The sequence below is a fragment of the Camelus bactrianus genome, chromosome 14, assembly GCF_048773025.1.
Source record: "Camelus bactrianus isolate YW-2024 breed Bactrian camel chromosome 14, ASM4877302v1, whole genome shotgun sequence".
NCBI classification, from domain to species: Eukaryota; Metazoa; Chordata; class Mammalia; order Artiodactyla; family Camelidae; genus Camelus; species Camelus bactrianus.
Genome location: NC_133552.1, coordinates 68,037,250 through 68,065,114, shown reverse-complemented (window position 1 = coordinate 68,065,114; position 27,865 = coordinate 68,037,250). Strand labels below are relative to the sequence as shown.

At 43.7% G+C, this 27,865-nt stretch overlaps 1 protein-coding gene across 1 annotated transcript in view; it reads right to left on the bottom strand.

Annotated features, from left to right (window-relative positions):
* The window catches only part of MYO16 (myosin XVI), a 437,386-nt gene that overhangs the window by 217,720 nt on the left and 191,801 nt on the right, over window positions 1–27,865 (bottom strand). The window contains exons 12-15 of the mRNA XM_074378522.1: window positions 22,682–22,747; window positions 18,991–19,118; window positions 14,153–14,258; window positions 7,802–7,919 (exon numbers count right to left, since the gene is read on the bottom strand). Coding sequence (XP_074234623.1) covers window positions 7,802–7,919; window positions 14,153–14,258; window positions 18,991–19,118; window positions 22,682–22,747 — 418 coding nt within the window. The remainder of the gene's footprint in view (window positions 1–7,801; window positions 7,920–14,152; window positions 14,259–18,990; window positions 19,119–22,681; window positions 22,748–27,865) is intronic.

Below are 27,865 nucleotides of genomic sequence, written 5' to 3'. Positions count from 1 at the left end.
GTTGGGGATCATTTAGGATTCGTTCTAGAAAGGCAAATGGATTTAATTTTCCATACATTTGAACTATAAACAATCACGTGTAATGGGTCTGCTGATAACTATTTGAGAGCCCAGCCTCTAAATGCCACAGTGTGAGGTCTCCCAATTTTAGTTTCATACAGCAAACCGACTGGAGCAGACCCAGCACTGTAACGCTCTGTCCCTGTATATTTTGTAAGTGGTCAGTTTAGCCGGTCCGAATGATTATCAGTGCTTTAAAACAACTCAGAATTAATAAACTAACTAAGAAAAGCTGTCTCATTGGATACTGTCTAGAAAGGTTGTCATAAATGCTTAAAGAAACACTCTTCCAAAGTATGCCTTCAATAGGGACGTAAAATTCCAAAGGTGATGGTGAAATTCAAACGAGGTGGCACAGCTTCTCTCCCGTTTCTCCATGGGTATTCAGTCAGTTGGTGACTTCACGCTGAGATCTTAATTACCAAATTTTCTTGCCTCCTTTTTCTTCTTAAGCAAATTTCTTGCCGAAAACATTTTCTGTTTCTTATTAATAATATTAACCCTGAAGTAATGACCTGCTCAGAGGAATAGTTTTAAAACTCTGCGCACACAGGAAATGAGCTGCCATGGTCGTCTCTGCTGCCGCTTTCCGGCCCTCAACTAAAGCAACTGTCAGGTGAAGACGGGGCTGAGCGCTGACCTCCGACCACCGCCGTCTGCACTCAGAGCGGAGGCTGGCCTCACGTCCACGTGTCCCAGCCAGGGCACAAGCTTAATTTAAAGCAGCACGCAGAGCTAATCCAATCCCACCTCAGAGAGACTTCAATACCTTTCATCTTTCAGAAACAGCACAATCAATAATCACCCTAGTTAGCGCGTCTCCAGCAGTGAACGAAATTGCTGTGGATTAGCAGAATTCTGAGCAGTAGGGTTTTGTTTTTTAATTATATCTTGAAGAAGCGTTTAGATGGAAGAAAACACGAAACAACCAGAAATTCAAATTTCTGTGAGACTCTAATATTCTTCCCAATATGGGGCCTTTTTGTTGTGTCTGAAATGAAACTGGAATAATGGAAGGGAAAACGATAGAGCTGGAAGTTAAAGAGATTTCTGATGCTTTCATGCAAGTGTCCAGGCACAGAAAATTTATATTAATTTTTGACTTCTCAAAATTTGTATATTTGAAAAAAAATTCTATCAGAAACATTCTTGACTGGCCATATACTTGTGATTCTCCATCTTTCCAGAAATATATGTGAGTATGTTTCTCAAAAAGTTTTGGTAAATATTCATGTCTGCAGATTATAAATACTGTGATATGCAGTGAAAGTTTTTTATAGAGCTGAACCAATTTTTGTTAAATATGAAAGGAGACGGAAGAACTAAGTCCCCTCTCCCTTGGCACCCTGACCACTGACGTCCAGAGGCCTCCAGCCCCCACATCTCACCCACGTGCTTATGAACACACGACCCCTCAGCATCTCCTCCCTGAAAGCCCCATCACGCCCAGCCCACAGTCACCTAAAGCAAATCACTGGTGACTCAGCACAGTGCGGTGGTCTCTCTCACACCTCGGCACTCACTCCTCTTGACGTCCTTATCCACCATCAGCAGTGCAGGGTGGTGGTAAAAGCGAATGATGCCCCAACCAGGAGTCCGAAGTACGGTCCCAGTCCCGAACCTGACACGGAGTCTCCACGTCCCTCCTAACTTCACCTTCCTCATCGGAAGTGGATGAGAAGCAGCAGGGGTCCCCGGCTTGCGGTGACTCCAAGAGGAAGGAACCACCGTTTAAAGCACCTGCTGGGTACCGGGCTCTGCGCCAGGTGCTTTTAAAACAGTGGCTCATTTAAATCCTGTGGCAGCAGGACCCTCCACACGTAAACCCAGGGGGCTCATCTCCAAAGCCCAGGCTGTTTGCACTGAAAGGTGCTGCTCTTCAAAGGAGATGCAATCATTTAGAGCACTCTGAAACTGCTGACAGGCCAACACAAAGGATGGTTGACGACGACATCCATTAAGATGGTTTGTCTACTGGAAAGTCAAGTTTTGAAAAAACGAAACGCAAAGGTTTTAATGTATTTTCCATCTCGTTTGTGTTCACTCGAAGGCTTAAGTTTCCCAAGGGGTACATTTATGGAAGACATCTCCGATTGTCAGCGAGCTTCGATGTCCACTTCGATAGACTCGGGTGTCCTCAGGCACAGAAGACACAAGGATCCCAATCTGCTCCACTCCCCACACGGGGGCCCTGGCCCCCCTGCCTTGCGGACCCCCAGCGTGTTTCTGTTTGGCCCATTCCCACACTCAGGAAGAAGACAGCGGTTCCAGTCTTCACGTACACAAACTCTAATTACGGAGGGAATCAGCTCTAAGTGAAGAAATAGCCCAGAGTGAAATACTGGTAACTTTCCTTACGTACTTCACACTCAGCGACAGTGCTCCCCCCTGGCAGGAACGAGCTCACGAGGGCTTTTCACAGTCCCCTCCCTGAACCCAGTGATGCCGGCTTCACTCCAGGTGACGTCACAAGCCACGCCTCCGAGTCATTCATCCAGCAAGTGCTTAATGTGCGCCCACTACGCGTCGGGACCGACAGGACCCCTCCATCAGCAAACTTCCATCCCAGAGGAGAGGCAGACAATAGCCACGCTCCCAGGTGCTGACAAGTCCTGCGGAAGACACGTGGATGGAGACGTGGTCCAGGGCGATGAGGGCGGAATCGAGGGGGCACGTTAGAGAGAGGGGCTTGGGGAAGAAAGAGCGGTTTCCTGAAGAGGTGACTTGAAGCCAACATAGCAGGATAACCACTGAAAAGAGACCAGTAGTGAGCGTGGCCAGTGACCAGGAGGGGAGGCAGGGACCTCGAAGCAAAGAGGAGACATGACACTCTGGAGTCAGGGAGCCGAGGGGCTCACGTGGACCAGTGTGGCCAGCGGACGTGGACTGTGAGGGACGGGGCTCTGAGAAGACACTGACGATGGAGGGCCGAGTGGCCCTCATAGGCTCAGGTCACAATGCCATTCTGAAAGGATGGGCCCAGTCCCAGGTCTGAGCCAGGGCTGCCAGGCTGGAGGTGACATTCTGACGAGATTAGATGGATTGAGAGAGAACAGCTGAGGCGTAAGCACACGCCTGACTGCATGGTTGCCTTACATGTCACTGAGCCACCAAAGCACGTTATCTTTTTAGTTACTACTTATGCAGGTAAACGAGGCGATGGCATGAAGAAAAGCAGTTCTGAAAACCAGAAAAAGTGAGCCGGTCAGTGTCCTTTGAAGGGAAGGGGGTTACAAACGAGGGTAAACTTAGAAAACATAGGAATGTGGAACTTCATTGAGAACCTTCTGGCCCCGGAAAACCCAGAGCAGTGCTGTCCTCACACACGGAAACCAGTGTGTTTCCACCGCTGGGCGGCCCACGGGCTCCAGGAGTCTGATGCACAGCAGGGCGGCTGCGCTGGGACAGGGGGACTTCCGTGAACACTGGAGGGGGACAGAGATGGGACGAGGCAGGAGGAAGCCAGCATATTCCACTGCCCGTGCATGAGTCACCTGAACCCGCTGATGGGTGAGTCCCGCGAGAGCCCGGATGCGTTACAGCCCGGATGCATTGCAGCCTGCAAGTAATGATGCTTGCTGATGCGGGCAGGCAAATTATCCAACCACAGGACGGGCAGAGCAGACTGCAATTCAATTCTTGGCAAAATGGCAAGAAGCAGACGTCGGTCTCCAAAGACTTAGTTGTTGACGCTTTAGTGAATCGCATTCAGTTACGCAGTTGGTACTTCTCAGCTCCTCTTACTGTGTGACTCGGGGGTGTGCACGCCAGCATTACGCAGGTAGGAAGAGCATCAAAACCCCGCTTCCTGGGATGTGGTGAATTTCTCAAAGTCCTTCAATCCGTGTTTTGAGAACAGCATCCTCTTTGATAATAAATATCCCAGAATGGGAGATGATATTATCACCAGACAAGTGGTCTGGTGGGTGGTTAGATTTACCTTGGATAAACGGCACGTGTCCGTGGCCAGGAGCGCAGCGGGACTGCACACCGCCTGGTCCTATGCCATCGCTACCAGGACTCCCCTGAGGCCACCCTGTAGCTAAATGGAGGGAGAGTGATGACGGCTTTGTGCCAAGTTCAAGGTCACCTTCTCAGCACCGTCTTGATCCATTTCACAGTCAGAGGCAGCTCCGGCAACCCGTTCACAGCTTCTGTTATGAGACTGAGAAACGGTCAAATTCAAAAGCAGTGCATTTCCGTGTAAGCGGCACAACGCCGCTGAGAGGAACGCTGCAGAGCGAGACGTTTGCCTCTTAATCTGAAAGTTGGGGAGGAGGCTCAAGTGATGCTCACGGGACCCACAGCCCGGAGGCCAAGCGCAGGTTCCTCCCCGAAGCCCCCGCCTTCTCCACGCCGGGCTGCCTCCCGCGATCACAGCGGCTTTGGGACTCGGCCTGGTTCATGAGGAGCAGGTGACTTGGGAACGAGCCGACTCAGAAGGTCTCAATCTCAGATTTTTGAAGATTTATGAACAGTAACATGATTATCTGGAGAAAAGACTGGAAGAGGCAAGGAAGGAACCTCCCCTAGAGAGCGTGGCCCTGCGCCGGGAGCCAGGCAGGGCCACACGTCTCCCTGCCTGACATTGGGCCAGCCCACCAGCAGGTACCAGAGTGCTGGCACCCGGGCTTAGAGGACGTGGAGCAGCCCCTGTGGAATATCCCAGTCCAGGTGTCCTGCCCCGGGCCGGACGGCTTTCAGCCTGCAGGGCCTGCCATCACAGCTGCCTGGACACAGGCCACATGGGGGAAGAAAGCACGCTGCCATCGGCAGGAGGGCAGGTGGAACGTCCTCGTTAAAGATGTCCCTTCTCCGAAACACCCACCAGTGCTTCGCAGCACGAAGGGCACATCCTCGTGCTCAGGACCCCCTCCTCGGGGGGGACAGCGTTGGGAGACACTTGTCACATTTCCGTGAGTCTCTTGCTTTGCAGTGTGAAGTGTTTATCTCCTTCAAGGCTCACCCAGACAGGGCGCTGGAACGTTCACCCTCCTGGTAAACACTCTGAGTGCAGCCCTTCCTTCTCCTCTTCAAAATGGGGAACAAAGAATTGAACTCCCAGTCCGAGCTCTTCAGGCCCCCACACACATGTGTTCCAGGCATTATGCGTCCTTTAGCGTAGCTCGAGCTAGCACCGACTTTATACGTTTGTGTCATTTATTAGAAGTGGTTTTATTCTTAACATTAAAAAAATAGATAAAAACCTCCTCAAAATCATTTTTCGAGATTTTAAAAAGAACACAGCAGGAGGCTGCTAACCAAACGCAGGAGACAGGAACGGAACTGGGGGTGTTAACGGGGAGGCCAGGACGAGCAGGACGACACGGGGAGGGGAGGATGCTGGCGGGCGCGGGCTCCGGCGTGTGCGAGGCTGAGCGCAGACTGCACGGCGCGCACAGCCCTTCGAGGATTCAGAGGGCACTTCGGGACCTGAAGGTGCCTCCGGCTCATCCGTAAGAATGTGTATCAGCCTGTGTCCCGAGGCGCAGCCGGCAGGGGCGGCCGGGGTTGAGGGTGTATCTGCGGGTCTGATCACCTGAAGCTCCGTGGGCTGCCTGCCATCCGCACCCGGGCTGAGAAGAAGGCTTCGGACCTAAGCGTCCTACTTCTTTACAGAGCATACGATTATTTTCTAAATTAACACTCCTGCAGAGGACATGTTAAATTCTATTCAGAAAAAAAAAATAAAGTTGGTGGTGGCTGAGACCCCCAGAAGCCACTTACTGTCCCTCCATCCTGGTAAAGGGAATATTGAATCAAGGACAAGTGCCATCTCCTCCGAGGACCCTGGCATCCGGCTTTGGCTAGAAACGCGCCTCTCAAACCTGTGCTCATACGGATCGCCAGGGGATCCTGTCACAGAGCCCCAGTCCTGAGGTCTGCACTGGGGCCCGGTGGCCTGCACTTCTGACAAGCCCCAGGTCACACTGGTGGAGGGTATCTCGGGTCATACAGGGAAGCAGCGAGGGGCGGAACGTGCACCTTCTGGAACTTCCTCAGCTCCCAGCATCTATGGCTCCAACCACGGGTCCCTGAAAGCTCAGGGGAAGTGGTGCTCACAGTTGAAGAAGTCAGGCTGTGCCCCCACCCAGAGGGACGTTCTCACTGGGGCGTTATAAACAAGGATGTGAAAACCGGAGTTTGAGGCTCTAGACATTTCTCCTCCAAGGTTTTCCTAAAATGGTAGACCTTCAAACAGCGCTCTTAGCCATGGATTAAAAAAGAAAACAAAATCTTTCCTATTGCAGAGTTTAACCATCTAACTTCCACATCTAAAATTACCTTTTCTTTCTCCTTTCATACATATTTTATATATATATATATTTTTTACCAAATTTCATTTAGCAAGAATGCGATTTTGATATACATTTACTGCAAAATATAGGTTATTTGTTTCTAAATTATGGTCAAAATTTGTCTCCTGCAGGGAAGTTAGGGTTACTTGAAACGCCAAGTAAAATTGATCTCTTTCAAAGATCATTATAATTAGCCATTGTTTGTGTGCTGACAGCTGTTATAAAAGTTTTCAAAATTCCTCCAAGTGGATTCAGGCATTCTATATACAGTTGTATTCATGTTATTAATTTGCATGGATAATCTGTTTTGATTTGCAAGACATAAAATCCTAAGAGAATTCTAAATTAGTTGAATTTTACCCAATGTTCATAGCAGTGCTACATACAATAGCCAAGACATGGAAGCAATCTAAATGTCCACCAACAGAGGACTGGATAAAGAAGTTGTGGTATATTTATTTATACAATGGAATACTACTCAGCCATAAAAAATAAAACAATGCCATTTGCAGCAACATGGATGGACTTATTCTAAGTGAAGTAAGCCAGAAAGAGAAAGAAAAATACCATATGATATCACTTAATGTGGAATCTAAAAAAAGGAAAAGAGGACACTAATGAACTCACCTACAAAACAGAAACAGACTCACAGTAAACAATTTTATGGTTACTGGAGGAAAAGGGGTGGGAAGGGATAAATTTGGGAGTTTGACATTTGCAAACTATGTATAAAAATAGATTAAAAAACAAATTTCTTCCATATAGCACAGGGAACTATATTCAATACCTTGTAATAATCTTTAATGAAAAAGAATATGAAAATGAATATGTGTGTGTATGTGCATGACTGTGACATTGTGCTGTACACAAATTGCTACATTGCAATTCACTGTACTTCAAAACAATGTTTTTAATAAATAAATTAGTTGAATTTTAAATTAGAGGTTTTCATATACATTAAATACTTAAATCAAATAAACATTTCTGTTTGGGTTTAGTTGGGTCATTATTTTGATGTTTTGTTTTTTTTTAATTTCAATCATTTAAAATACAGATTCAGCTTTATTTATAATAGAACTCAATGTGTGTTGCATGAAGGAATTACATGTCAAGTTATAATTTATTTCTTGTACCTGATTTTTTTTCTGTGTCAGCAAGTATGGTTCATTTCAGCTATTTTTGGTTTGCTTTCATATTACACAGCTTATACAAAAATTGTCTTGAAAGGTTCATCTTGCTTATCAGAATATTTCTCAATTCACAATAATTTTAGAAGTCATAACTTGACGCCTTGGGTATGCATGCTGACACCCACAGATACACACACGTTGGTGCACACGAGCACACGTGCACACACGCAGCACACACGTTGCTGCCACGCTGGTGTCTCTCTGCCCTCTTCTGGCAGCTCCTAACTCTCCCCGCGCTAATTTTACACTTACCTCCCGTTAAGTGTTTTCTCCTCTCACAGAACTGTAGCTCAAAATACTTAATAAAGCAGCTGGACAGGTCGTTAAGCGTGGTCTTGGCATGTCCAAAGGCTTCCAGGATGCATGTGACCTGCAGCAAAGGGAGCATTTACTGAGCTACTCTTTTGTTTAAATAGAACTGGGCAGCGACAGCAAAGAGACAGGAGTACTCGAGAGCCCAGAGGCTCCCCACTGTTCCCGCAACTCAGCCCTGGATTTTTAAGGTCACTCTTTCCTCAGCTGCGAACCACTAGCATCCTCCCTCTCAAATGGTAGCCAATGGTAACAAGATGATGACACACAGAGCACGTGACTCCCTCCCCTCAGAGTAAGTGGAGAATGATGACACCGTCTTCACACACACACACACACACACACACACACACACACACCCCTCAGCACACGCTGTTTGGTCTTTGTAACCTGAACACTACAAGTACTCCTGCGGCTTTGGAGGGAGGGGTTAGAGTTAATCTAAGCAACAGTCAGAGTTTCTTTTAAAAATAACAAATTCACTCAAACATTTGCTTATCACTTCTTCAGACCCCGTTTTCACTTTGCCACATACTCTTTCCCACCCGAGCCGCTAGGTAACCCTCCCCTGCCCTGTTTCTGCTCCGAGCCAACCATCCTCCCCGTAGGAGCAGGGGTAGGGACTCCAGGCGAAGCCCTCTGACCCAGGGTCTCACGGCGACAAGCTCCCTTTCAGAGACGGGGAGTCACGGCTGGAAAGCGTAGTTCACGCAGCTCCTCGGGGCAACCTGGCATCTGAGACTCTTCCTTAACATATTTCCTTATAAGTTGATTACAGAACAAATGTCATTTCCTCTCACAATTGAGTGTGCCTGTGATAACGATGATGAATAAGCAATTCTCCCCAAAGTATGAAAGTCTGGATGGTTCAAAGGTTTTTTTCTGTATCTTTCAACTTACTGATACGTTAAGTGCAGTTCCTGCATCAGCCACAAGAGGGACACAATAATACCTCATTGCTACACTGGGTGTTACTTGATAATTTCTGATGATAGTATTTTTGGAGAGCTTTATTCTAAATAATAAAAAACTTTGCTGTTACTTTTTAAACTTCCTGGATACTGCTCTAATAAAGGTATTCAATTCACCTGCAAGTATTTTATATTTTGAAAGATTATAAAACAACACTGATTCTAATCACAAATCAAAGTGCTAAACATTGTGGTAACGATGAAATATATTAAAATGTCTGTTTTTGAAGTTTGAACTTTTGGAGAGAAACACTCACTCTTTACAGAAACCCTATGATTTAGGTCTTTTTATAATAACTTCATTTTAAAGACCGTAATAGTGAGTTGATAGTAGTGATGGCAGAAATATTTCTGAAAAAAACATTTGAAATAGTATTTATATAGGTCCTAGTTTTTGTTTTTTCCCCAATAATTTAATATAAAAAGATGGAAAATTAATAGTGTAATTATATCACATTTTAAACCTTTGTAATATTACATTAAACAGTGGTTTAAAAATTCATAAAAAGGAATAGAATAAAATGTTTAAAATATTTTTGCTTCTAGTTATATTGGTGTTGTATCTGACAGTATGTTAATTTTCTACGATAATAGAAAATGAATATGAAAGATAATTAATGACACGTGGCCCAGCAGAAAGTACAGGGTAATGGTTCCACGCGTGTGCTCGGGGGTGAGAAGTTGCCACCCCCACAGTCCAGCTCCGCTAACGGCAAATTAGGTAACACTGAGCAAGTTTCATTAATTTCCAAACCTCATTTTCCTCTGTTCTTTCACTGGTTGTCAGAGTCAGGTGTATGAAGCACTCAGCCTGGTGCCTGGCACACGGTAAGTACTCAACAAATAACAAGGGTTAATTTTGCTTTTGTCAGTAATAGCAGAGAACATTTAAGCATTTATACTGTACTTACTGTGTGCCAGAACTCTCTCTGTCCATCTATATACGTGTGCGCAAATATAAAGTCATGTGTGAATTATATGTAACTGTATATACATATAAATATGTACGTATGTATATGAGTATACGTGTATATATAGCTTCTTTTAATTCTCACAACATTTTATAGAAAAGAAAATTGAGATTGAGTCAGTTCCCAAGAGTGTGTATATAGTGAAGCTGGGACTGAAACCCAAGCCATCTCTTGCAGAATCGGCTGTGTTTAATCACTGTATCAAAATAACAATAAAGACATATTGGGCAGAAAACTAATATAAAAGTAAAACCACTGAACAAAATATAAACACATGGCATTCTTTCATTGTGCTCTGCTGGTCCATAATCCAAGATTAAAACACTGGTTACACTGAAATAATCAGTTTTTTATCTGTAATTATCCACTTGGCCAATAGGTGGCACTAAACAAATATGTTGAGAGATGCAAAATTAATACTGTTCTGCTAACTTTAAAACAAAATCATGAGAATGTTGTGCGGTAATAAAACTTTAAGCAAAAATATAGGCAAAGGGAAGTCAGTATATATTTCCTCAGTATTTACTGATTCACATCTTTATTGCCATGATTTGTGTCTAATTACATTGTAAATTATTTCTATAAAATTTTAATAGTTCTGCCACTAACAGGGATGCACTATTACCCTGTTAGTGGTTAACCTACTGCATTTTCTCAAAGTAAAATGTTGTAACCTCCTCAATAAAAAATAATGGCTTAATCAAGCTGGCCCCATCACTCTGCTGCATGAAAGCAGTTGCTCAATAAACGTTTGTTTAAGTAACTTAAAAGAAATTGAACGTGTCTTGCAGTTGAAACTCATTTGGGCAAGAATTAGTGAAAAGTTCCAGGCAATTGTTTTTTGTGTTTTTATTTCCCCAAAAACATGATATTTATGTTCCAATAAACCTACTGCATGGAAAGTCCCTGCTTCCACAGTTTGAAATTCCCACACAAGGATGAGAACAACAGCCTCTTAACTGATCTCAGCTGTTTTGAGATCGTACAGGGAGACCAAGCAGAGTCTGCAGGGGCGGGACCCAAACCCCTGCCCCCGGGTGACGCGCATTCCCCACAAAGCCGGGATGCAAGCCTACGGAGACTTTCAAGGCAGGACAAGTCAAGTGTAAGATCAAAATCCAGAAATATCACAGCTGTGTGGCCCTTAAAATGTGTGTATTCCCCGCTTTAAAATGACCAAAACTCATCCCTGGCCCTCAGTGCGTGATGCTCTGCATCACCGTCTGCCACCAGCTCAGCCTCTTTCCCGTCCTCTCTGCACCGCCCACCTCGACAGCATGGAACTTACAGAGGGCCAGCTTCCTCCTAAATCCCCTCATTTTTGTGTTGCTGTTGTTGTTGCTCCCCATACTCCAAATAGTAATCTCTGATTGATAAATCTTTAATGACGCCATGGACGTCACCAGCAGGAACGCGACCCCTGCTCCCGGGCGTGTCAGGATTCACGCTGCAGACCCGCCCCGCGTCTTTCCCTTTGCGTCTCTGTGGCTTTTCTGCTGTTCATTCTTTGGTAACTGCTCATCAGAATGACCTTCGATGACTTTTTTCTCTATGATCCAGGGCCAAATTGTTTGTTCTGGACTCAACCAGTATCTCCCAGTGGAAGATACCATGCGTCTGCTTGCACATGGCATCACGTGGCAGTGTCACGCCCTGTGTCTGCCGTGTGGCACCGCAGAGGGTGTCTCACCATCTGACTCAGCTCACTCGCATCCCTCCTTGCAGGGCTGCCTGGCAAACGGCCCTGCCCTCTTACCCTGCGCGGGACGGAGAGCCCTGCACGACGGAGCTCTGCGCACCAAGGGTGTTCTTTTCTGCTCATCTCCTGAACACAATCTCTTTCATGCGGGAAATAGCAGCCCATCTCGTAAATGTACACAATTTCACAGAACCCCAGTGATGCTACAAAGATTTACAGTCAATTCATAAATTTTTCCAATGTTCGTGTTTTAGTACAGCTTATTCACTTGGGTTTCTCTGCAAAAGCTGCAGCTGGATAATTTTCAAGAATGTCTTGTCGCTGAAGGGAATGCATGTGGACGATAATTTAAATGGAAACCAAAAATAGCATAACTGGCATGAAGTTTAAGACTTACTCAAACCTGAGACTACAGATCACTTAGTTATGACGTCCTTAATTTGCCATGAGAAACAAACAAAACGAACAAATGAATTAGAAAGGGTCTTACTTGAAATTTGCATTGAAGTTATAACCTTGGTTCCCAGATGCTGATTGATTTGGAAAAGTTATGGCTATCTTACCCAAAGAAATGCAGCCTAGACTGCATTCACTTGAGTGAAAATGCAAAGTCAATTTACATAAAGTAATCGACAATGCATGTTAGAAATCATGTAGCCTGCTCTTCTTCAAAGGATTTTTTTGATAAATGAGTGTTTCAGTCTATAATTTACGTAGAGACTATTATTTCTGGGCATTACAATTAAGCCCATAGATCCTGTTATTTTATTAGTTAACCTGAGTCTATTCTATAACCGTGTTGATTTATAGATTCTCTAACCCTTGAGTGTCATTAGTCGGTATACTGCAATATCTGAACAAAGTTTCTGCTCTTCTTCCCAAGTTGACCCAAAATGATGAATTACTTTGAGCTGTGTTGCAGGGTTGTGAACTCAGTATAGAGCTCAAGCTTAATAAACAGTTATGAAATAAAGTCATCAGTGAACACATACGATACCACAGACACATGCGGAACTGAGTGCTTATACATTCTTTGTAAAGCGAAAAATCTCCAGAATCAGGCATATGCTTGGGAATACGAGCAGATTTCATTTTAAGGCCTTCTTATTCAAAAGTGGAAAGTATAAGGACATAACATTTATCTGTCAATTAAATGTAAGTTCCTCTCATTTTTAAATGAGGAATCTGATAGTAAAATTCCCAGAATATTGCCACGTAAACACACCTAGGCCGAAATAACGGACCTGCAGCTACAAGATATAAAGGGCAGGTGGACACAAAAACGAGCAAAAATTACACAGCTTCCATCATGCGAAGATAGGTTTCTAGGTTGCTACCGTTTGGACTTTTAGATGGCATTGTTTTAGGGAATGACCTGAGATGAGCAGCAACTGTTTTCACTCCATTGTTACCAGACACTTTTAAATATAAAATTGATGAATGAAATGCAGGTGTCTGTCTGCAAAGAGGTGTGAGGCAAGGTCCGTGCGGGGCAGATCCTGGAGGAGCAAGGCCTGTAAATCTAATATCAGAACAACTGTAATGCGACTGCAGCATCCTATTTGCAAGACCTCACTTGAACTTCTCACCGAGGGAGCGTGTACTGCTGTAACTTGGCCGGCCGTGTGTGCAGTTTTTTTTTTTTTGTCAAGGAAATGATATAACAAGGGCATTTTCTTGAATGTCATGCAGAGCATGTTGACTTATTTTTAACAAAACTTATATTCTTTTTATACATGTAAGGAACTGAACATAATTTTGATACATAAATATAATGGGTTTTTGGCCCAAGGCAATGAAAATGAAAATTTTTGGATAAATATGACTTCCTTAATCTTGGCCAAAAAAAAAAAAGATTATTTTTTACAAAAAGGAAGAGAGAAAACTCCCACTGTCTGAACTAACAGCAGGTTAAGACAGAGCCCAAGAACATGACAGCGGTGGTTCTGTAAATCACACACACACTCACCAGGACTTACCAGGTCCTGATGACATACAAACGGTTTGTCCGCCTTAAGTGTATGTGATTTCATTAGAGTCAGTTAGTCTGGGGAGCCTGGGGTAATTAAATGTTTCCGAGGTGTGAAAATAGTAGCTATTTTATTCTTGTGTTTGTTCATTCAGCACATAGAATCGAGCTCCTGCCAGGACCAGGCTCCACAGCAGTGTGTCTAAATCAAGGGACAGGCACCCGGCAGCCACCTGAGACACCGGCTGAGTAAAGGAATAAGCCAATGAGACCCCACGGCCCGACACGGGGGGACACGTGTCCAAAGGCGGCCTCAGCTAGAAGAGGAGCGCAGGGAAGTCGCGCTTCACGGCTAGAGAAACCAGCTCCATCCTTGAGGGAACCCAGGTGCCCTTGGATGGGATCTCGAGGGAACAGAGTCAGGCTGGAACCGTGTGGAAAAGAGAACCAGCCCACTCGCAGGCGCCTCCCTGAGCAACATGTCTGAGTTCCATCGTGTGAAATCTGGCCTTTCCCTTGGCTGCTGAAATAGGCTGTAATGGTTCCTCACTGACCCCCGACAGTATTTTAGGACCATGAAGTAGCCGGATAAAGTGTCTTCAAACAAAAGCAAGTGTTACTGCATATAATTTAAAATTTTTCTGGCCTCCCCATATTCCCCGACCCAAAGAAGAAACTTACGTGTTTAAATTTGGAATCGAACATAGGCCTGCTGGCGCCAGACCTACAGGTGAGGTGTCTCGTTATCTGTTTGCTGGCTTCGGACTTTCCAGATCCTCTTTCTCCACTAAAGGAAGACAGAGAAAACACAAGTTTATTGTTTTGGAGAACGTGGTATAAAAATTAAATAACCAGAGATAATTCTCAGACACAAAAAAAGTGAGGAAATGACATTAACAACTTTTAATGAGTTTATGGTATCAGTTAACTCTCTCATTCGATTCACTCAAGTAAAACATTTAGTAAATACATTCGACGGCATATATGTGGCATATGTGTGCTACACTGTATGTACTCTACTGCCCTAGGTGTACGGTGAATAAATAAATGTGTGCGTGTGTGTTTGTATACACACACTACAGTGTTTTACATGCTGGGACCACAAATGAACATGATGCAACTTTCTGCCACCCAACATCCTACAGAGTAGAACCACACCTGGTAGGTGGGTTATAGCAGAAAGGCCTCAGGCTGCAAAGAAAGACCCCCCTCCCCCGCTAAGTGAGGTGGCCGCCAGGTGTCAGTCCTCCACATGGGAGATGCACATGTGCCACAACCACAGGCGCTGCCTCGTTAAACATTTCTGCATCTTCCAGGAAAGATGTTACATATTCCTTGGAGAAGCCATCCTCTGGGCTTTCCTTCTCCTTTCTTCAAAGTGCAATCAAGCATGCAGCTCCTAAAACTAAGCCGGTCAGATGGCAGGCGTGACAAGGTAGGTAACGTGCCTGGCTTTCAGCTCATCCTAAATCAGCCCGTTCCGTCTTGACGTCCCTGCCAGTTTTGACAGTCCCTGTTTTCTACTTCCCTTTAATCGAGGAACAAGTACAGGCCACACTTGTTTATTTGTAACGACGACACTTTTGGTGTTCCCCAGGCATACGTCCCCACTGATCTAATTCATCTAAACAGTAATTGTACTGTAGTTCTGAGACCAGACAATGCAGGGTTAACATAAAATCGCAACACAGTAATTATTTATGCCAAAGGAGTCTGATATAAAATAAGGTTTTTACTGTATCCAGATGAAATTCTTATAAAACCAATGTTTATTCGTCTGATAGCCAAAAGTTGAAAATATATATAAAGCTTTTTCCTAGGGCTCTCTCAGGTTTCTCCCTTGAACATTCGTTCTAATGGATTTGATTAAAGAGTGTTTGCCAGCAAAGAAGCTGACATTTAATTCTCTCATTCACACCTCAGGTTGTTAATGGGAACTCCTATCCGCTCATCCGTGCCGACCTTGAGCATTTTAACCCCTTCAGGAAAACCACCTTAGCAGCCTCAGGGGAGCAGGTGACAGTGACGTGCATGAGAAAAGAACTCCTTTTTTGGGTTCAAAGACCTTTTCTTGTAACTTTCTAATTTCAGAGCAGAAGCAATTCAGAATCTTTCATGACGGAAATTTAACTTCTACAGTTACATTCGCTGTTACAAAAACTGTTCCCCAGCAACGTAATGGGATATCTCACGCATCTTGTTTTTGTAGAGATTTGGCTTGCATTCACTCAGGGATCGATCCTTGAAAATATCATTTTACTTTTAAAAATATTGCTTGTTCTTTCAAATGAGCCTTACTGAGGGCCTCCCGTGTGCGGGAGTCTGTTCGGCTTTGGGGTAAAGAGGTGAAAAGATACTGTTGCCAGTGCCAGTGATTGGGGATGCTCTCAAGGAAGCAGGAAGTGCATAAATAGGGAGTAATTATAACGAGCAGGCACAGCTAGCAATGCACCTGCGGGTCAGGGGGCAGGTGCATCTCCTGAGAGAAGCCAGGGAAGACTTCCGGATGAGGTGGGAATTGAGCTCATTCTTGGAGAAGGGCCAGCCCAGAAGACAGTGCTTACCCAACAGGAAGCACTCCACCAACTTCCTGGGCATCTGAGCGACCTGACATTGGGGCGAGTCTGGAATGTCGGCAGACACGGAGACACAGGGGCCGGGCGGGCGTGGGGCTGACCTGGTGGTCGTGCGAGTCCCTCCCCCTCTCCCCACCATTGCCCTCACTCTAGCAATGACATGCAGGGAAAACCATCAACTCGATCACATGCCTTTGAGCCACCTTATAAAATCCCCAAGTGACCACCACATTTTATTTAAACATTGAGTAATTACAAGGAGATAAACAAAAAGGAGAAATGGGTTTGATAGGCTTGGCTTCTTAGGATGACAGGGTAAAACTAAAAATCTTAGTTCCACGTGTTTGAGAAATACTTCTTGATCTGAAAATCCAAGTCCATGATTAAACTAGAAACTGACCAAAGATTTTGGGTGGTGCTGATTGATCGTGGACCCAGACAAAATCTGAAACTCATTTGAACAGCCTTGTCTGTTAAATCTGCACATGGCAGAGAAAAACCCTACATTGCTTATTTCACAAGTTAGTTGTACGTTCAGCATGTGCCATTAATTTAGGTTTGCTCAGCATACTGGTAGGATAATGGACATTTATCACACAAGCTCAAACAATTAATTGAAACCATCCATCAAAGCCTTCAGAAAACTAAAGGTTAAAACAGAGGATGGTGAACTCCAAACACCCAGTTATACCCCAGGACAAAGATCTAAAAATTATTAAAAACTATTCCTCAAGTTGAAGCCTAGCGTGTTACTGAAGCCTATAGTTATGAACAAAATGAGAAATAAAATTAAAAATTGAAAATGAATTAAAAATTATCTGGCCTGGTACTAAGTTATAAGTCATCTAGTCCAGGAATGTCTGAGTTTTGATCTCCAAATCTTAAATTATCCTTTGTAAATTCTAGTTATGGAATACAATGGACACTCGATAAATCAGCTTTAAACAATGTATTTAGTTGAATTCTAAATTCACTAATTTTAGTGGATGAGTACAAATGCAGAACGCCTTGTTTCAGTCAAGACCGTCCAGGAGGCAGAGAAATCACGTACGAACCCCTAAAAGAAGAAAGGCAATGACTCAAGTAAAAACTCCTTGTGGTCATGGATTTGCTCTTCACTTCTTTAAACTTGAATGAAGAAATCTTTTTTTTCAGAATGAGTGGTTGATACAGGGCATTATTAGCCTTTAAGAATGTCCCAAAGGAATGCTCATTCTGCAGCACATTAACAAGCCCTACCAGAGGCGCCGTCCCGTGAGCAGCACACGCAGAAATCACTGGGTTAAACAGGGCAAACAGGCCTCTTCACTGGAAGGGTGTGGTGGACACCGTGAACCTGTAATAGGCAGGTTCTCAAAGGACGTGGATTCACTGGCTCCTCAGAGCTTCACTAAGGACCCAAATCTTTGACAAGAACTAAGCAAATTCAGTGAGAATTTAGTTAGGTCCATGGTTTGTGGCCATCATTTTAAGGGAGGTTGGGGGCACTGGGCAAGCCATGCACTGGGGTCTGGCTCTGAGCGTAGGTAAGATTCACTCCAGCTCAGAAGCCAGGCTGTTAGGCTCACATCCCGGACACACTGTTTACTTACTAGTTGTGAGTGTGCGATCCTGGACCCATTAGCTAACCCTTCTAATACTCAGTGTCTCACACATAAAAAGATAGTAATAATAGTAACAATAATAACACCTGTCTTCTAAGGTTACCAGAGCAAGGACTCACACAAGGAAAGCGCCTAGTGGAGGGTGTGGCATTGACTACGTTCTCAATAAATATTAGTTGTTATTATCATCAACACTATTACACATTCCCATCTCCTGAGATTTAAAAAGTGTTTCCCTTCTGTCAAAGGAAGATCAGGAAAGCCCGTAGATAAAGCAGATAAAAACAGAGCTGCTTGAGTCAAGAATGCCTGGGTCCCTGCCCCCTGCCCCAGCGCCTCTCGGGTCCCTGCCCCCCACCCCAGTGCCTCTCAGGTCCCAGGGACACTTCAGAACAGGTGTGGCAACAACCCTACTATTGTGAACACTAAAGTTTGCAACCCATCAATCTGACCCTCCAGGGAATTTTTGATCAAATTAATAATGTGAAAGTATATACATAGGTGCTTATTTAAATATTTAAATGTCCTGGGGTTCTTTCCAGGTTTTTCCATCTTTAAACTCTTTGGTCTCACTTAGACTCAGGCTGCGCAGTGCTTCGTTCACACGTGTAGTTTTCAGCTGCTGCTCCTGCCGGTGACTACGTGAGGCCGTGGGCACTTCCGGAAGGCTCGCCCTCGTGGACGTTCGGCCTGACACAAAGCATGATTCCCATGCAGATCTCATTTTAATACCTGAATATTTCTTTAATCTTCTATCAATAGCTAGTCACATCTCACCCCTACTTCCGGTGGCACACTTTCTTGTTGACGTGAAGAATGTTTGCTCCAGAGTAAATCCTCCTCCTGCACGTCGTGACTATGAATCGATATTGCCTTACGTTTCAATGAGAGATCAGTGTGTGTGTGATCTCGGTGACAGGCGAGCAGAGGCAGACCCCGAAGCGCGCGGGAGCACCCGCGTCCGCCAGGTGCCGCAGGGGGTTCGCTCAGCGCCACGCGTCGGAGGACGGCGGTGGAGGGTCACTGTTACCGCCGGCCTGCCTTTCCCCACGTTTACTGAGGTCTGAAAGCAAGACCCGCTGGTTCCAGGCCGCAAATCTTCAAAATGAAGTGAGTTTCAGGTTAAGTGTGTAGATACCGACTCAGCCACACTCGGGGCCGTTTCTAGCAGCGGGGCTGTTTCTCCGCTGGACCGAGCCAAGCGTCCTCCCTGCAGGGACAGCCCGGACCGCGAAGCGACGGGGGAGTCAGGACGGGTCAACTGTGGGCAGCGAGGACGGTTCTAGGGCCCAGCGCCCAGGGCAGAACGGAGCCGGGGGCGGGGGCGGGGGCGGCTCACCTGAGAACGAAACACTGCGGTCTCCGCTCCTGGAAGAGCTGGTGGAAGGCGCGCTCGGCGCAGGAGAAGATGTGAGGCGGCGGGGAGGCGCCGGGCGGCCCCGCGCCGCGCAGGTACAGCTGCGACACCTGGAAGACAGCGCCGCCCGCAGGCCGCAGTCCCCGTGAGAGGGGTTCAGGGCCTCCCCCTCACCACGCAGTTCCCCCCCCCACACACACACACAAGCACATCCATCTCCAGTCCTGAGCCTCATCTGTAACTGCAAACCACAACGATGCTCTATCTGAAGCATTCGTAACGACAGGACGGAGGCGTGCGTTCGAGCCTTCTCTCCTTGGTTCACAGGCTTTAAATTATTTAGCTGTCTCCCAAACGCGCAACTCACAAAAATCCAGCTCCAAAGATACCCATGAAGGAAGCTGAAATTGTGGCAATTTATATCAAATCCAATTTCTCAGCAACATTTTAAATTCAGTCATGTAAGATGGCCAGGATATTCCATCTGCACAGAAAGCAGTTGCAGCTGAAACACATATGAATTTACAAATTTCTTGGGAAAAAACAAAACTTAAGTGAACTGAATTTCAGCGCTCTGGTGATTTGTAATGAGTGCCATGGTGATTCAGCGCTAGTGTTTTTAGTCCTTTTGAGTTTTTAGTGAATTCTGTTAATGTTAGATTAAAAACGAAATGATAAGAAGACTTCTTGAGTCATGAAGAAATATTAGAAAAACTTAATTTTTATTTTGCAAAACAACTCGCTTGTATCTTTAAAGATGTCAAGGTTAGGAAATTCAAGAAGTTTGAAGAACTGCTCCAGGTTGAAGGAGGTAAAGAGCCCAGTGTTCACTGCACCCGGGGACGGCGGGCATCAGTGGGACAATGGGAAAGACCTGAATGACGCCTCTCGTTCAATAACAGCACATGAGCAGTGATTTCCCGATTTTGAGGGCTGTATGGAGGTTACGCAGGGAAAGGCCTTTGTAGGAAATATACAGAACAGGTATTCAAGGCTGATGGGACAACATGCTAGCAAGTCATTTTAAAATGAGGGAAAAATGTTGTTTGTTCTACTGATTTGCAAATGTTCTTCCATAAATTTGAGATTATTTCAAATTATAGGGGGAAATAATTTTAAAAAGTAGAATCAATGGTCTACAGCAAAAAGAGAGAGTTGGGTGAAACTCACAAATATCACCCTGAGTAGACTCAGCGACACAGGAGAACGCGTCACAAGATCCCATTTACACGGAGCAAAAAATAGAGGAAACCAGTCTGCGCTGTTAGAAGTGAGGCTGGTGGTGCTCTGGGCAAAGGGGCAGTGAGTGGACAGGAGTGAGCGTGGGGTCCGGAGGCGGCGGATGCTCTGCCCTCGGGCTCACGGCACAGTGCTGATTTGCACACTGGAGATGAGCACTTTCCTGTGTGCATTATGGCCCAATAAAATCATCAGGACACCAGGGTCATCCGACACTGTGGATATGGTGCAGAGACAGAGAGAGGGGCCACTGGGACAGACTACAGGACTCAACTCAGGACCACACATGGCGAGATTTGGGCGGCCACCGGGCAGACTGTTACGTGTCAAGGAGGCTGTGGAGAAAACTGGTGATCTGTAAAGGGAACAAACATGCTGTGTGTCTCCTGCCCTGTGTAAAAATAAACTGCAGGTGAATTCAAGTCCCAGATATGAACAACAAAGCTTAACACACGTAGACAAGTGTATAGAAGAGCACTCTCATGATTGCGGGGTAAGGGAATAGGGTCACAGACGTGAATTATACTGCGAAAGACTGCACAACATTACAGCTAAGGGCTCCTGTTCAACCCTTACAAACACCACACCTAAAATTTTTAAAAATCAGGGGAAGGCAAAGAGGAGAGTCAGCTGTGCATATGATCAATAAATTGTCAGCATTTTAGAAAAGACTCTTACAAATCAATACGAAAAACTGGAAATGACGTGGAAAATTGGGCAAAAAATGGAAATGGAAAAGAAAGGCCAATACACACGAAAAAAAGGTGACAAAACTCTCTGGTGACCAGGGAAATGCCGTTTCAAACCTGAAGGCGATACAGCACACATAAACCACTGCTAACTTCGTCAATAACAGTTTGTTAATGATGGTAATGGCCTCACTTGCTACATGCTTGCTGCTCCTCTCAGCATTTTACGCTCACTCATCCATCCAATTCTCCCAGAAACCTAAGACTTGGGCATGAGAATGCGGCTCCTGTTTACAGAGAAGGAAACTGATGCGAAGAAACCCTCCAAGGTCACAGGGCTGGTTAGCGGTGGAGTCTGAGTTCAAAATGAAGTTTTCTCCCACGCTGGAAAACTCATGCATAATACGCAGTGTTCAAAGCCACTGGAAGGGTAATTTGGCAGTTTCTCCTAAACTTAGGGAGGTAGGTTTGACTAGGGATCTCTCTGTAGAAATTCACAAACGTGAGCCAAGAAGCACACAAAACAATCCTTAGCACTCACTGTCAGAGCAGAAAGCAAGGCAATAATTCTGTAATAGGTACTGATGGATAAGCATAGCTGTGTGTTAATACAATAAAATACTACAGGGCATTTAGAATAAGGCACCTAGGCTGGAACCTTTTATTATGGAAAATTTTTGGAAGCACAAGGATTAATGAAATTTTTTGTTGTTGTTGTAGAAGAATAGAGCTAATACAGCCCCTGAGTAAATTAAAAGAGAAAACAATGGTTTATACAGTTGTCATTGCATGTGTATGTCACGTGTATACGGTGAGCACACAGAAGATGGGTGGAAGGATAACTTCGGGAGAGTGGTTGGCATTGTTTGTGCGAAGCAACAGGCTGAAGTGGAACCCAGTCTGTGTTGACAGCATGGAGTGTCCTTTAACCTCAGACACCGTGGAACTGAAACACACCTTTATTTCCTGTACCACCAGAAAATAGCATTACAGCTAAACTGGGACACGATGGCTTGGTATCACCTCTTTAAAGCTACATCCTGATCTCAGGCGTGTATGTGAAAAAAAAAAAGGCATTCTTTTCATTTAAATTTTTTAGAGATATGAGACATACATGGGTGGTAGACACACAACTGTCTATTGTACTTGACCTTTTTGTATTTCTAATTATTCCAGAAGGAAAAGTAACTATTTAACTACTTGACTGACAGTGGTGTCTGCATTATAATTCATAAAGCAGCTAGGACGGTTCAGCCCACCTTTATTTTCCTGCATGAAAAATTCCTGTTTTCTTTTTGTTTTGGTTTTGGTTTTGGAAAACTTGCACTAACACTATTTCACTTTTCCTCAAGTCCAACCTTGATCTAATTTTGACCAAACGCTTTTGAACTCAATCTGTTTTGTACAGTCCTACTGAGGATTTCATTAGATGCTATAAACAAAGTGAGACACAAGAACCCCAGGGCATGCCTGGGTCTACACGTACGTGGGGTTCATCACACGGGCCTGCTCTGTGCCTTCAGACCCATGTGGGGTTACGGATTCTCCTTACACTAAAAGTTCCACTAGACGTTCGATGTGGTAATGAATCTTGAGTGTCTCAATGAAACTGTCTCATGATAATCAAACAAATGACCTTTCGGAGTTCCCTCTTCCTGTACATCTTTTTCATGTGGGATACAAATAGGTATGTCTAGTGAGTGTGACTCTACATTATTAAATGATATTTTAAATTTTACACTCACCATGGTGGAATACATTGGAATCTCCTTGAATGGATTGACAAGCAGGAGGATGTCCCCAATAAAAGTCTGTTAAAAGGAAAGGAAATAAATAGTTCTTGAATCATACAAATTGCACCATTAGAGTTAAAAAGTATATAATTTAAAAATCACTGTGCAAAATATTGAGAATAAGTAAACAACACACTTTTAAAAGTTTGTAAGTAAATAGAAAAGTCGAACTCAAATAAAACTAAACTAAAAGGTAGGTTCCATTGCACACAACTGGTGAAATGCCTGGAATCGAAGAATTTCTTATCTTAAAGGGGCTTGGTGAGAAATGATTGAATAAAAACACACAAAATTTAAACATACACAAAATACAGTGGAGGAGTAAATGGACTGAGTTCTATGTTGTTACTTAGTAATAATAAAATACAGACTTTAAGGTAAGAAGCAGACCAGTGACAAAAGGGGACATTTCATAACAATAAAATGATAAATCCTTCAGGAAGTTATAGCAATTGTAAATTTCTGAAAGCCTAAAATCTAGCATAAAATAGGTGAAGCAAAAAGAAACTATAAGGAGAAAACACGAATTCACAACGATAGTGGGGGATCTTAGCACCTTTTTCTTAGTAACTAACGGAACAAGCAGACAAAAATTTGAAATAAATAATTACCAGGTGGACTAATTGCCTTAAATACAACACTATTACCAAGAATGCACAACACAGGTTCCTTTAAACTGAATAGAGACCAGTTTCATTACATTTAAAGGATTGGAGTCACACAGAGCATCTTCTCTGATCACAGGAGAATTATGAGAGATATTAGTAATGGATAGCTAGAAGATCACCAAATACAACTTCCACACCTGCAAATAACCTATGAGCCAAAAAAAATAGAGAGCTCACAATGCAACTGAGAAAATTCTTTCGACTGCAACGTGCCATAACCTGTGAGATACTACTAAAGGTATATCTGGCATGAAAATGATTGCCTCAAGCGGGCGTGTTGGGAAGGAAGAGAGAAAGACAAAGTTCGGAGTGGCCCTTTCCAGGAGCTCCTCAAACTCCAGGGAATCACGCACAAAGAAATCTCCAGTGAAAGAACAGAAAATAATGGAATTGTAAGCAAAAGGCACGGGATGAAAAACAAGAGCCAAAAGGCAATCTTTTGAAAACTCTAACAAAATGGATAGAATCCTAACAAGATGGACGGAGGGACTGAGGGAGCGGAGGACCTGAGGGAGCGCACCAGCTACCGACACCAGAAGTACGACATCCCTGCAGACGCTGCTGGCGTGAAGGCAGGCGGAGAGGAGAGGAGGAGCCAGATCTTAGCCACCAGTTTGGATATTTAGATGCTGTGGCTAACAGGCCACCACCTTACCAAATAAATGCAATTAGACTTAGGAAGCGTATCTAGTTTTGTTTTTCTGTAAAAGAAATTGAATCTATGTCTAAAAACCTTTCCGCAAAGAAAAGATCCCAACGTTGATGTACAAATAAACAAATGTTACACAAATTATACCAGAAAATGGCAGAACAGGGAGCATGATTCACTTCATTTTAAGAGGCCTGCATAAACTTGATGTTAAAAACCTAACTAGTTTATTGAAAAAGAAGAAAATCAAAGGCTGTTCTCTTTCTTTAAAATACGTGTAAAAATCCTAAGTAAGATAGTGACAAGTTTAATCCAGTGTTACATTCAACAGATAATCTATTTCAACAAATAGGCTTTATTCTAGTTAATTCTAGGTTGGCTTCATATTAGAAAATCAACTCTTAACAATTTTTAATATCAAGAAGTTTCATATTTGCAAATGTTAGTCACTATATATAAAAACAGATTTAAAAAAAACCTTCTGTACAGCACAGTGAACTATATTCAATATCTTGCAATAACCTTTAATGAAAATGAATATATGTATGTATGCATGACTGGGACGTTGTGCTGTACACAAGAAAGTGACACATTGTAACTAATGCTGCTTCAATTTAAAAAAATGAAGAGACAAAAAAGAAAAGAAGTCAACATCAAAAGTTATACGATCATCTCAATAAATGCCGATAAAAATTAATAACATTAAATTTCAACTCGTGATTAAAAATAATGATAACTTTAAAACTATTAATATAATGGACCCTCCTTTATCTAATAAAAAGTGATGACACCAGCATGACTCTGGCATGGCTACTGCTGACAACTCGCTTAATGATGAGACCCTGAAAGCTCCTCCCTGGGACCAGAAATGGGACAGGAACGCCTGTCACTGCCACGCCCAGTCATCTTCTTCTAACAGTCTGATACCTTGGAATAATGCAAGAAGAAAAGTAAAGAATCTATCAAGATTTAAGAGAGAAACATGAAAGTCATCACCTGGAGACGACATAGCAGTGTGTGCGGTTATCAGGGAAACATATGCTAATACCACAATGAGATGTCACGGCACAGTTGCCAGAATGGTTAGAATTTTTTTTAAAAATTAATAAAATAAATAATACTGGTAACACCAAGCGTTGGTCGGAATGTGGAAACCCACAGGTCCGTGCTGGGCACGTGGCCGCTCTGAAACGCTCTGTGGCTGCATCTGAGCAGAAACGTACTGTGCGATGCTGACCCAGCCCCAGGGGAGAGCCTCACAAAAAGACTTCTGTGGGCGACCCCACAGAGCTGCTGAATATGTGTGCCCCCTAAAGGCAAAACACGGTCTATAACAGCATTGTTCATAATAACCAAAAAGTGAAAACAACTCAGAGACTACTCAACTGTAAATACATAAAATGCGATATATTCATGCAGTAGCTCCCTGTACAGAAATAAAAATGGGTAACTGCTGCCTCAGACAACTGTGTGGAGGGTATGAGAAACGTAGTGACGCTGAAAGACGGCAGACACAAACAAGAATACACCGGTGATTCCTTTTACATCAAACTAAACAAACGTACGCACAGTTGTATGTGCCAGCATCCTTTGTAATGGTGTGGGTAAACTGGGGAAGGAGCTTATGTTGCTTTTCTTTAGGAAGCTGCTGGTTACACAGGTGTGTTCACCAAATAAGAATTCATAAAGCAATACACTAATGAGCCATGTATTCCTCTCTTTATATGTCATAATTCATCACGACATTCACTTAAAAGAAGAACTGGCCAGCATTTTACAGCCAAGTAAAGGAAGAAGGAAATAAAAGTGGAATAATTGCGCCAGAGGGAGACCGTATTAGTGAAACAGCTGAAAATTAGTCTTAAATTCCAGAGATGAGAAATAAAGATAGAAAGTAGTTTGAGGGAGAGCTGAGAAATCTGCTAATTAAGAAAGATCAGGAACTTTAAAATAAAAATACACTAAATTACATTTTTTTCATTGAGATATAATTTTTTTTAATTTTGGCCTAATTATTGAAGGAATTCAAGACTGTCTTTGAAAATACATTTTGTGATAAAAATAATTTATAAAAATAGTATTTGAATATTAATAATGATGTTTATTCTGTGCATTTCCTGGCAACAGAATGTCACATTACCTGCAGCTCATTTTCTGCCTGGTGGTTTGGGAAGTTCCCGCTTCTACAGCCTGTGGGAAACTTCCCCGTCTGATACCCACATGGAAGGCTATACACTCAGGTAAAAGAGCAACTCACGGATTGTTCTGAAAGACCGTTTTACATAACAAATCAAGACTACAGGACTACAGAGCGAAAAGGTAAAAACCCTTTTAAACAATTAATCCAGCTGAAATGTGGCATCTTCACTCTGATGGCCCCGATGGCAGCAGCAGAGGTGGAATTCTGTCAATGTCCTGAAGGCAGCGCTGATGAGGTTTGCAGGAGAATTATGCGTGGGATATGGAAGGAAAACAGGCATCAACACTCTTACAGTCCCCTTGGCCTGAAAGCTGAAGGCGGGTCGCCACTGAGAAGGGAGGGGCATGCTGGGAGGGGCCTGTCGACATCAGACAATCAAATTTGACTATTTTAATGCTGAAACATCGCCTAAACCAGTGGTTTTGATTTGCGGGGAAGGGACACTTTTATTTCCAATTCATCATGGTCTAATACTTTTGCAAAACAATAAAAATGAATTCTTGGAAAGATGAAATTGGAAAAGACAAAGACATACACAGCTTGACTCATGTGATTCAACAGACAGAAATTAAACCATCAAATCGCTTTAAGAGTCTAAACGCTCACTCTCACTGCAGATGGGTAATAAAAATTCTGCATTATCCAACGGTCCACAGGATACTCCGTGGGAATCACTTATAATTCAATCAATGATGTTTAAATTGCTTGTCTATCCATTAAAGGCAAATTCAAATACCATAACTTGGAGAACTCATTACAAAATTGATCTAGGTGGGTTAGCTCTTCAATATTTCAGGTCCACAGAGAAGGCAATCATGCCTCACACAGTGACAAATTTACACTGTTTAAAGCAAAACCACGGGCCCAAAATAGAGTCACGTGCACTGGGCCATGCCATCAACAGGGACGTAACACCTGACCTAACTGAGGCTCTCAGCTCCCCCAGAAATGTGGTCTTGACCGGTCAGTCTGCAATCTTCTGATCAGTGCCAGTGAGGTAACCTGTCACGTGGGCCCTCTCCATCCGCCGTAGGGAGCTTACCTAAACTGAAAACAACCTTTTTTGGTTCATGACTCCCTTGTCTTGCCTTTAAAAACCTTCCCCTTCTGTAGCCCTTTGGAGCCCCCTCTACCAGCTGGATGGGGTGCTACCCAATGCATAAATCATTCAATTCACTCAATGGATGGTGGCCCCTGGGCTGCAGAGCAGTAGATTAAATCATGTTTGGGAGTAAAGCCCCTTGAAAAGCATGAAGGAAATAAAGGAACACAAATAATGCAAGCAGTGGTCTTCTGATAATGTAAATAAGAATCTAAAAAGAAGAATCATCAACACAACGCTGGGAGAGAAAATGGAACAAAAATAACACACAAGTAGCAGGGCAGTAACAGAGCCCAGAGTAATCAGGTTTCACCACTTTATGCCGATGACTCAATTCCATTAATTCTGACAGAAGTATTTAATTTTAAGTGTATTTACCGTGGCAGGCAATTTATCCAAGCATTAAGATGCCGCATTGAATTTTCATAGGTTAATCAGCACCTGACAATTTATTACTTGTAAAGAAATCTCAGACCTCACATTTACATGAAAATTACTTAATCAGTTTCTCAGTAGA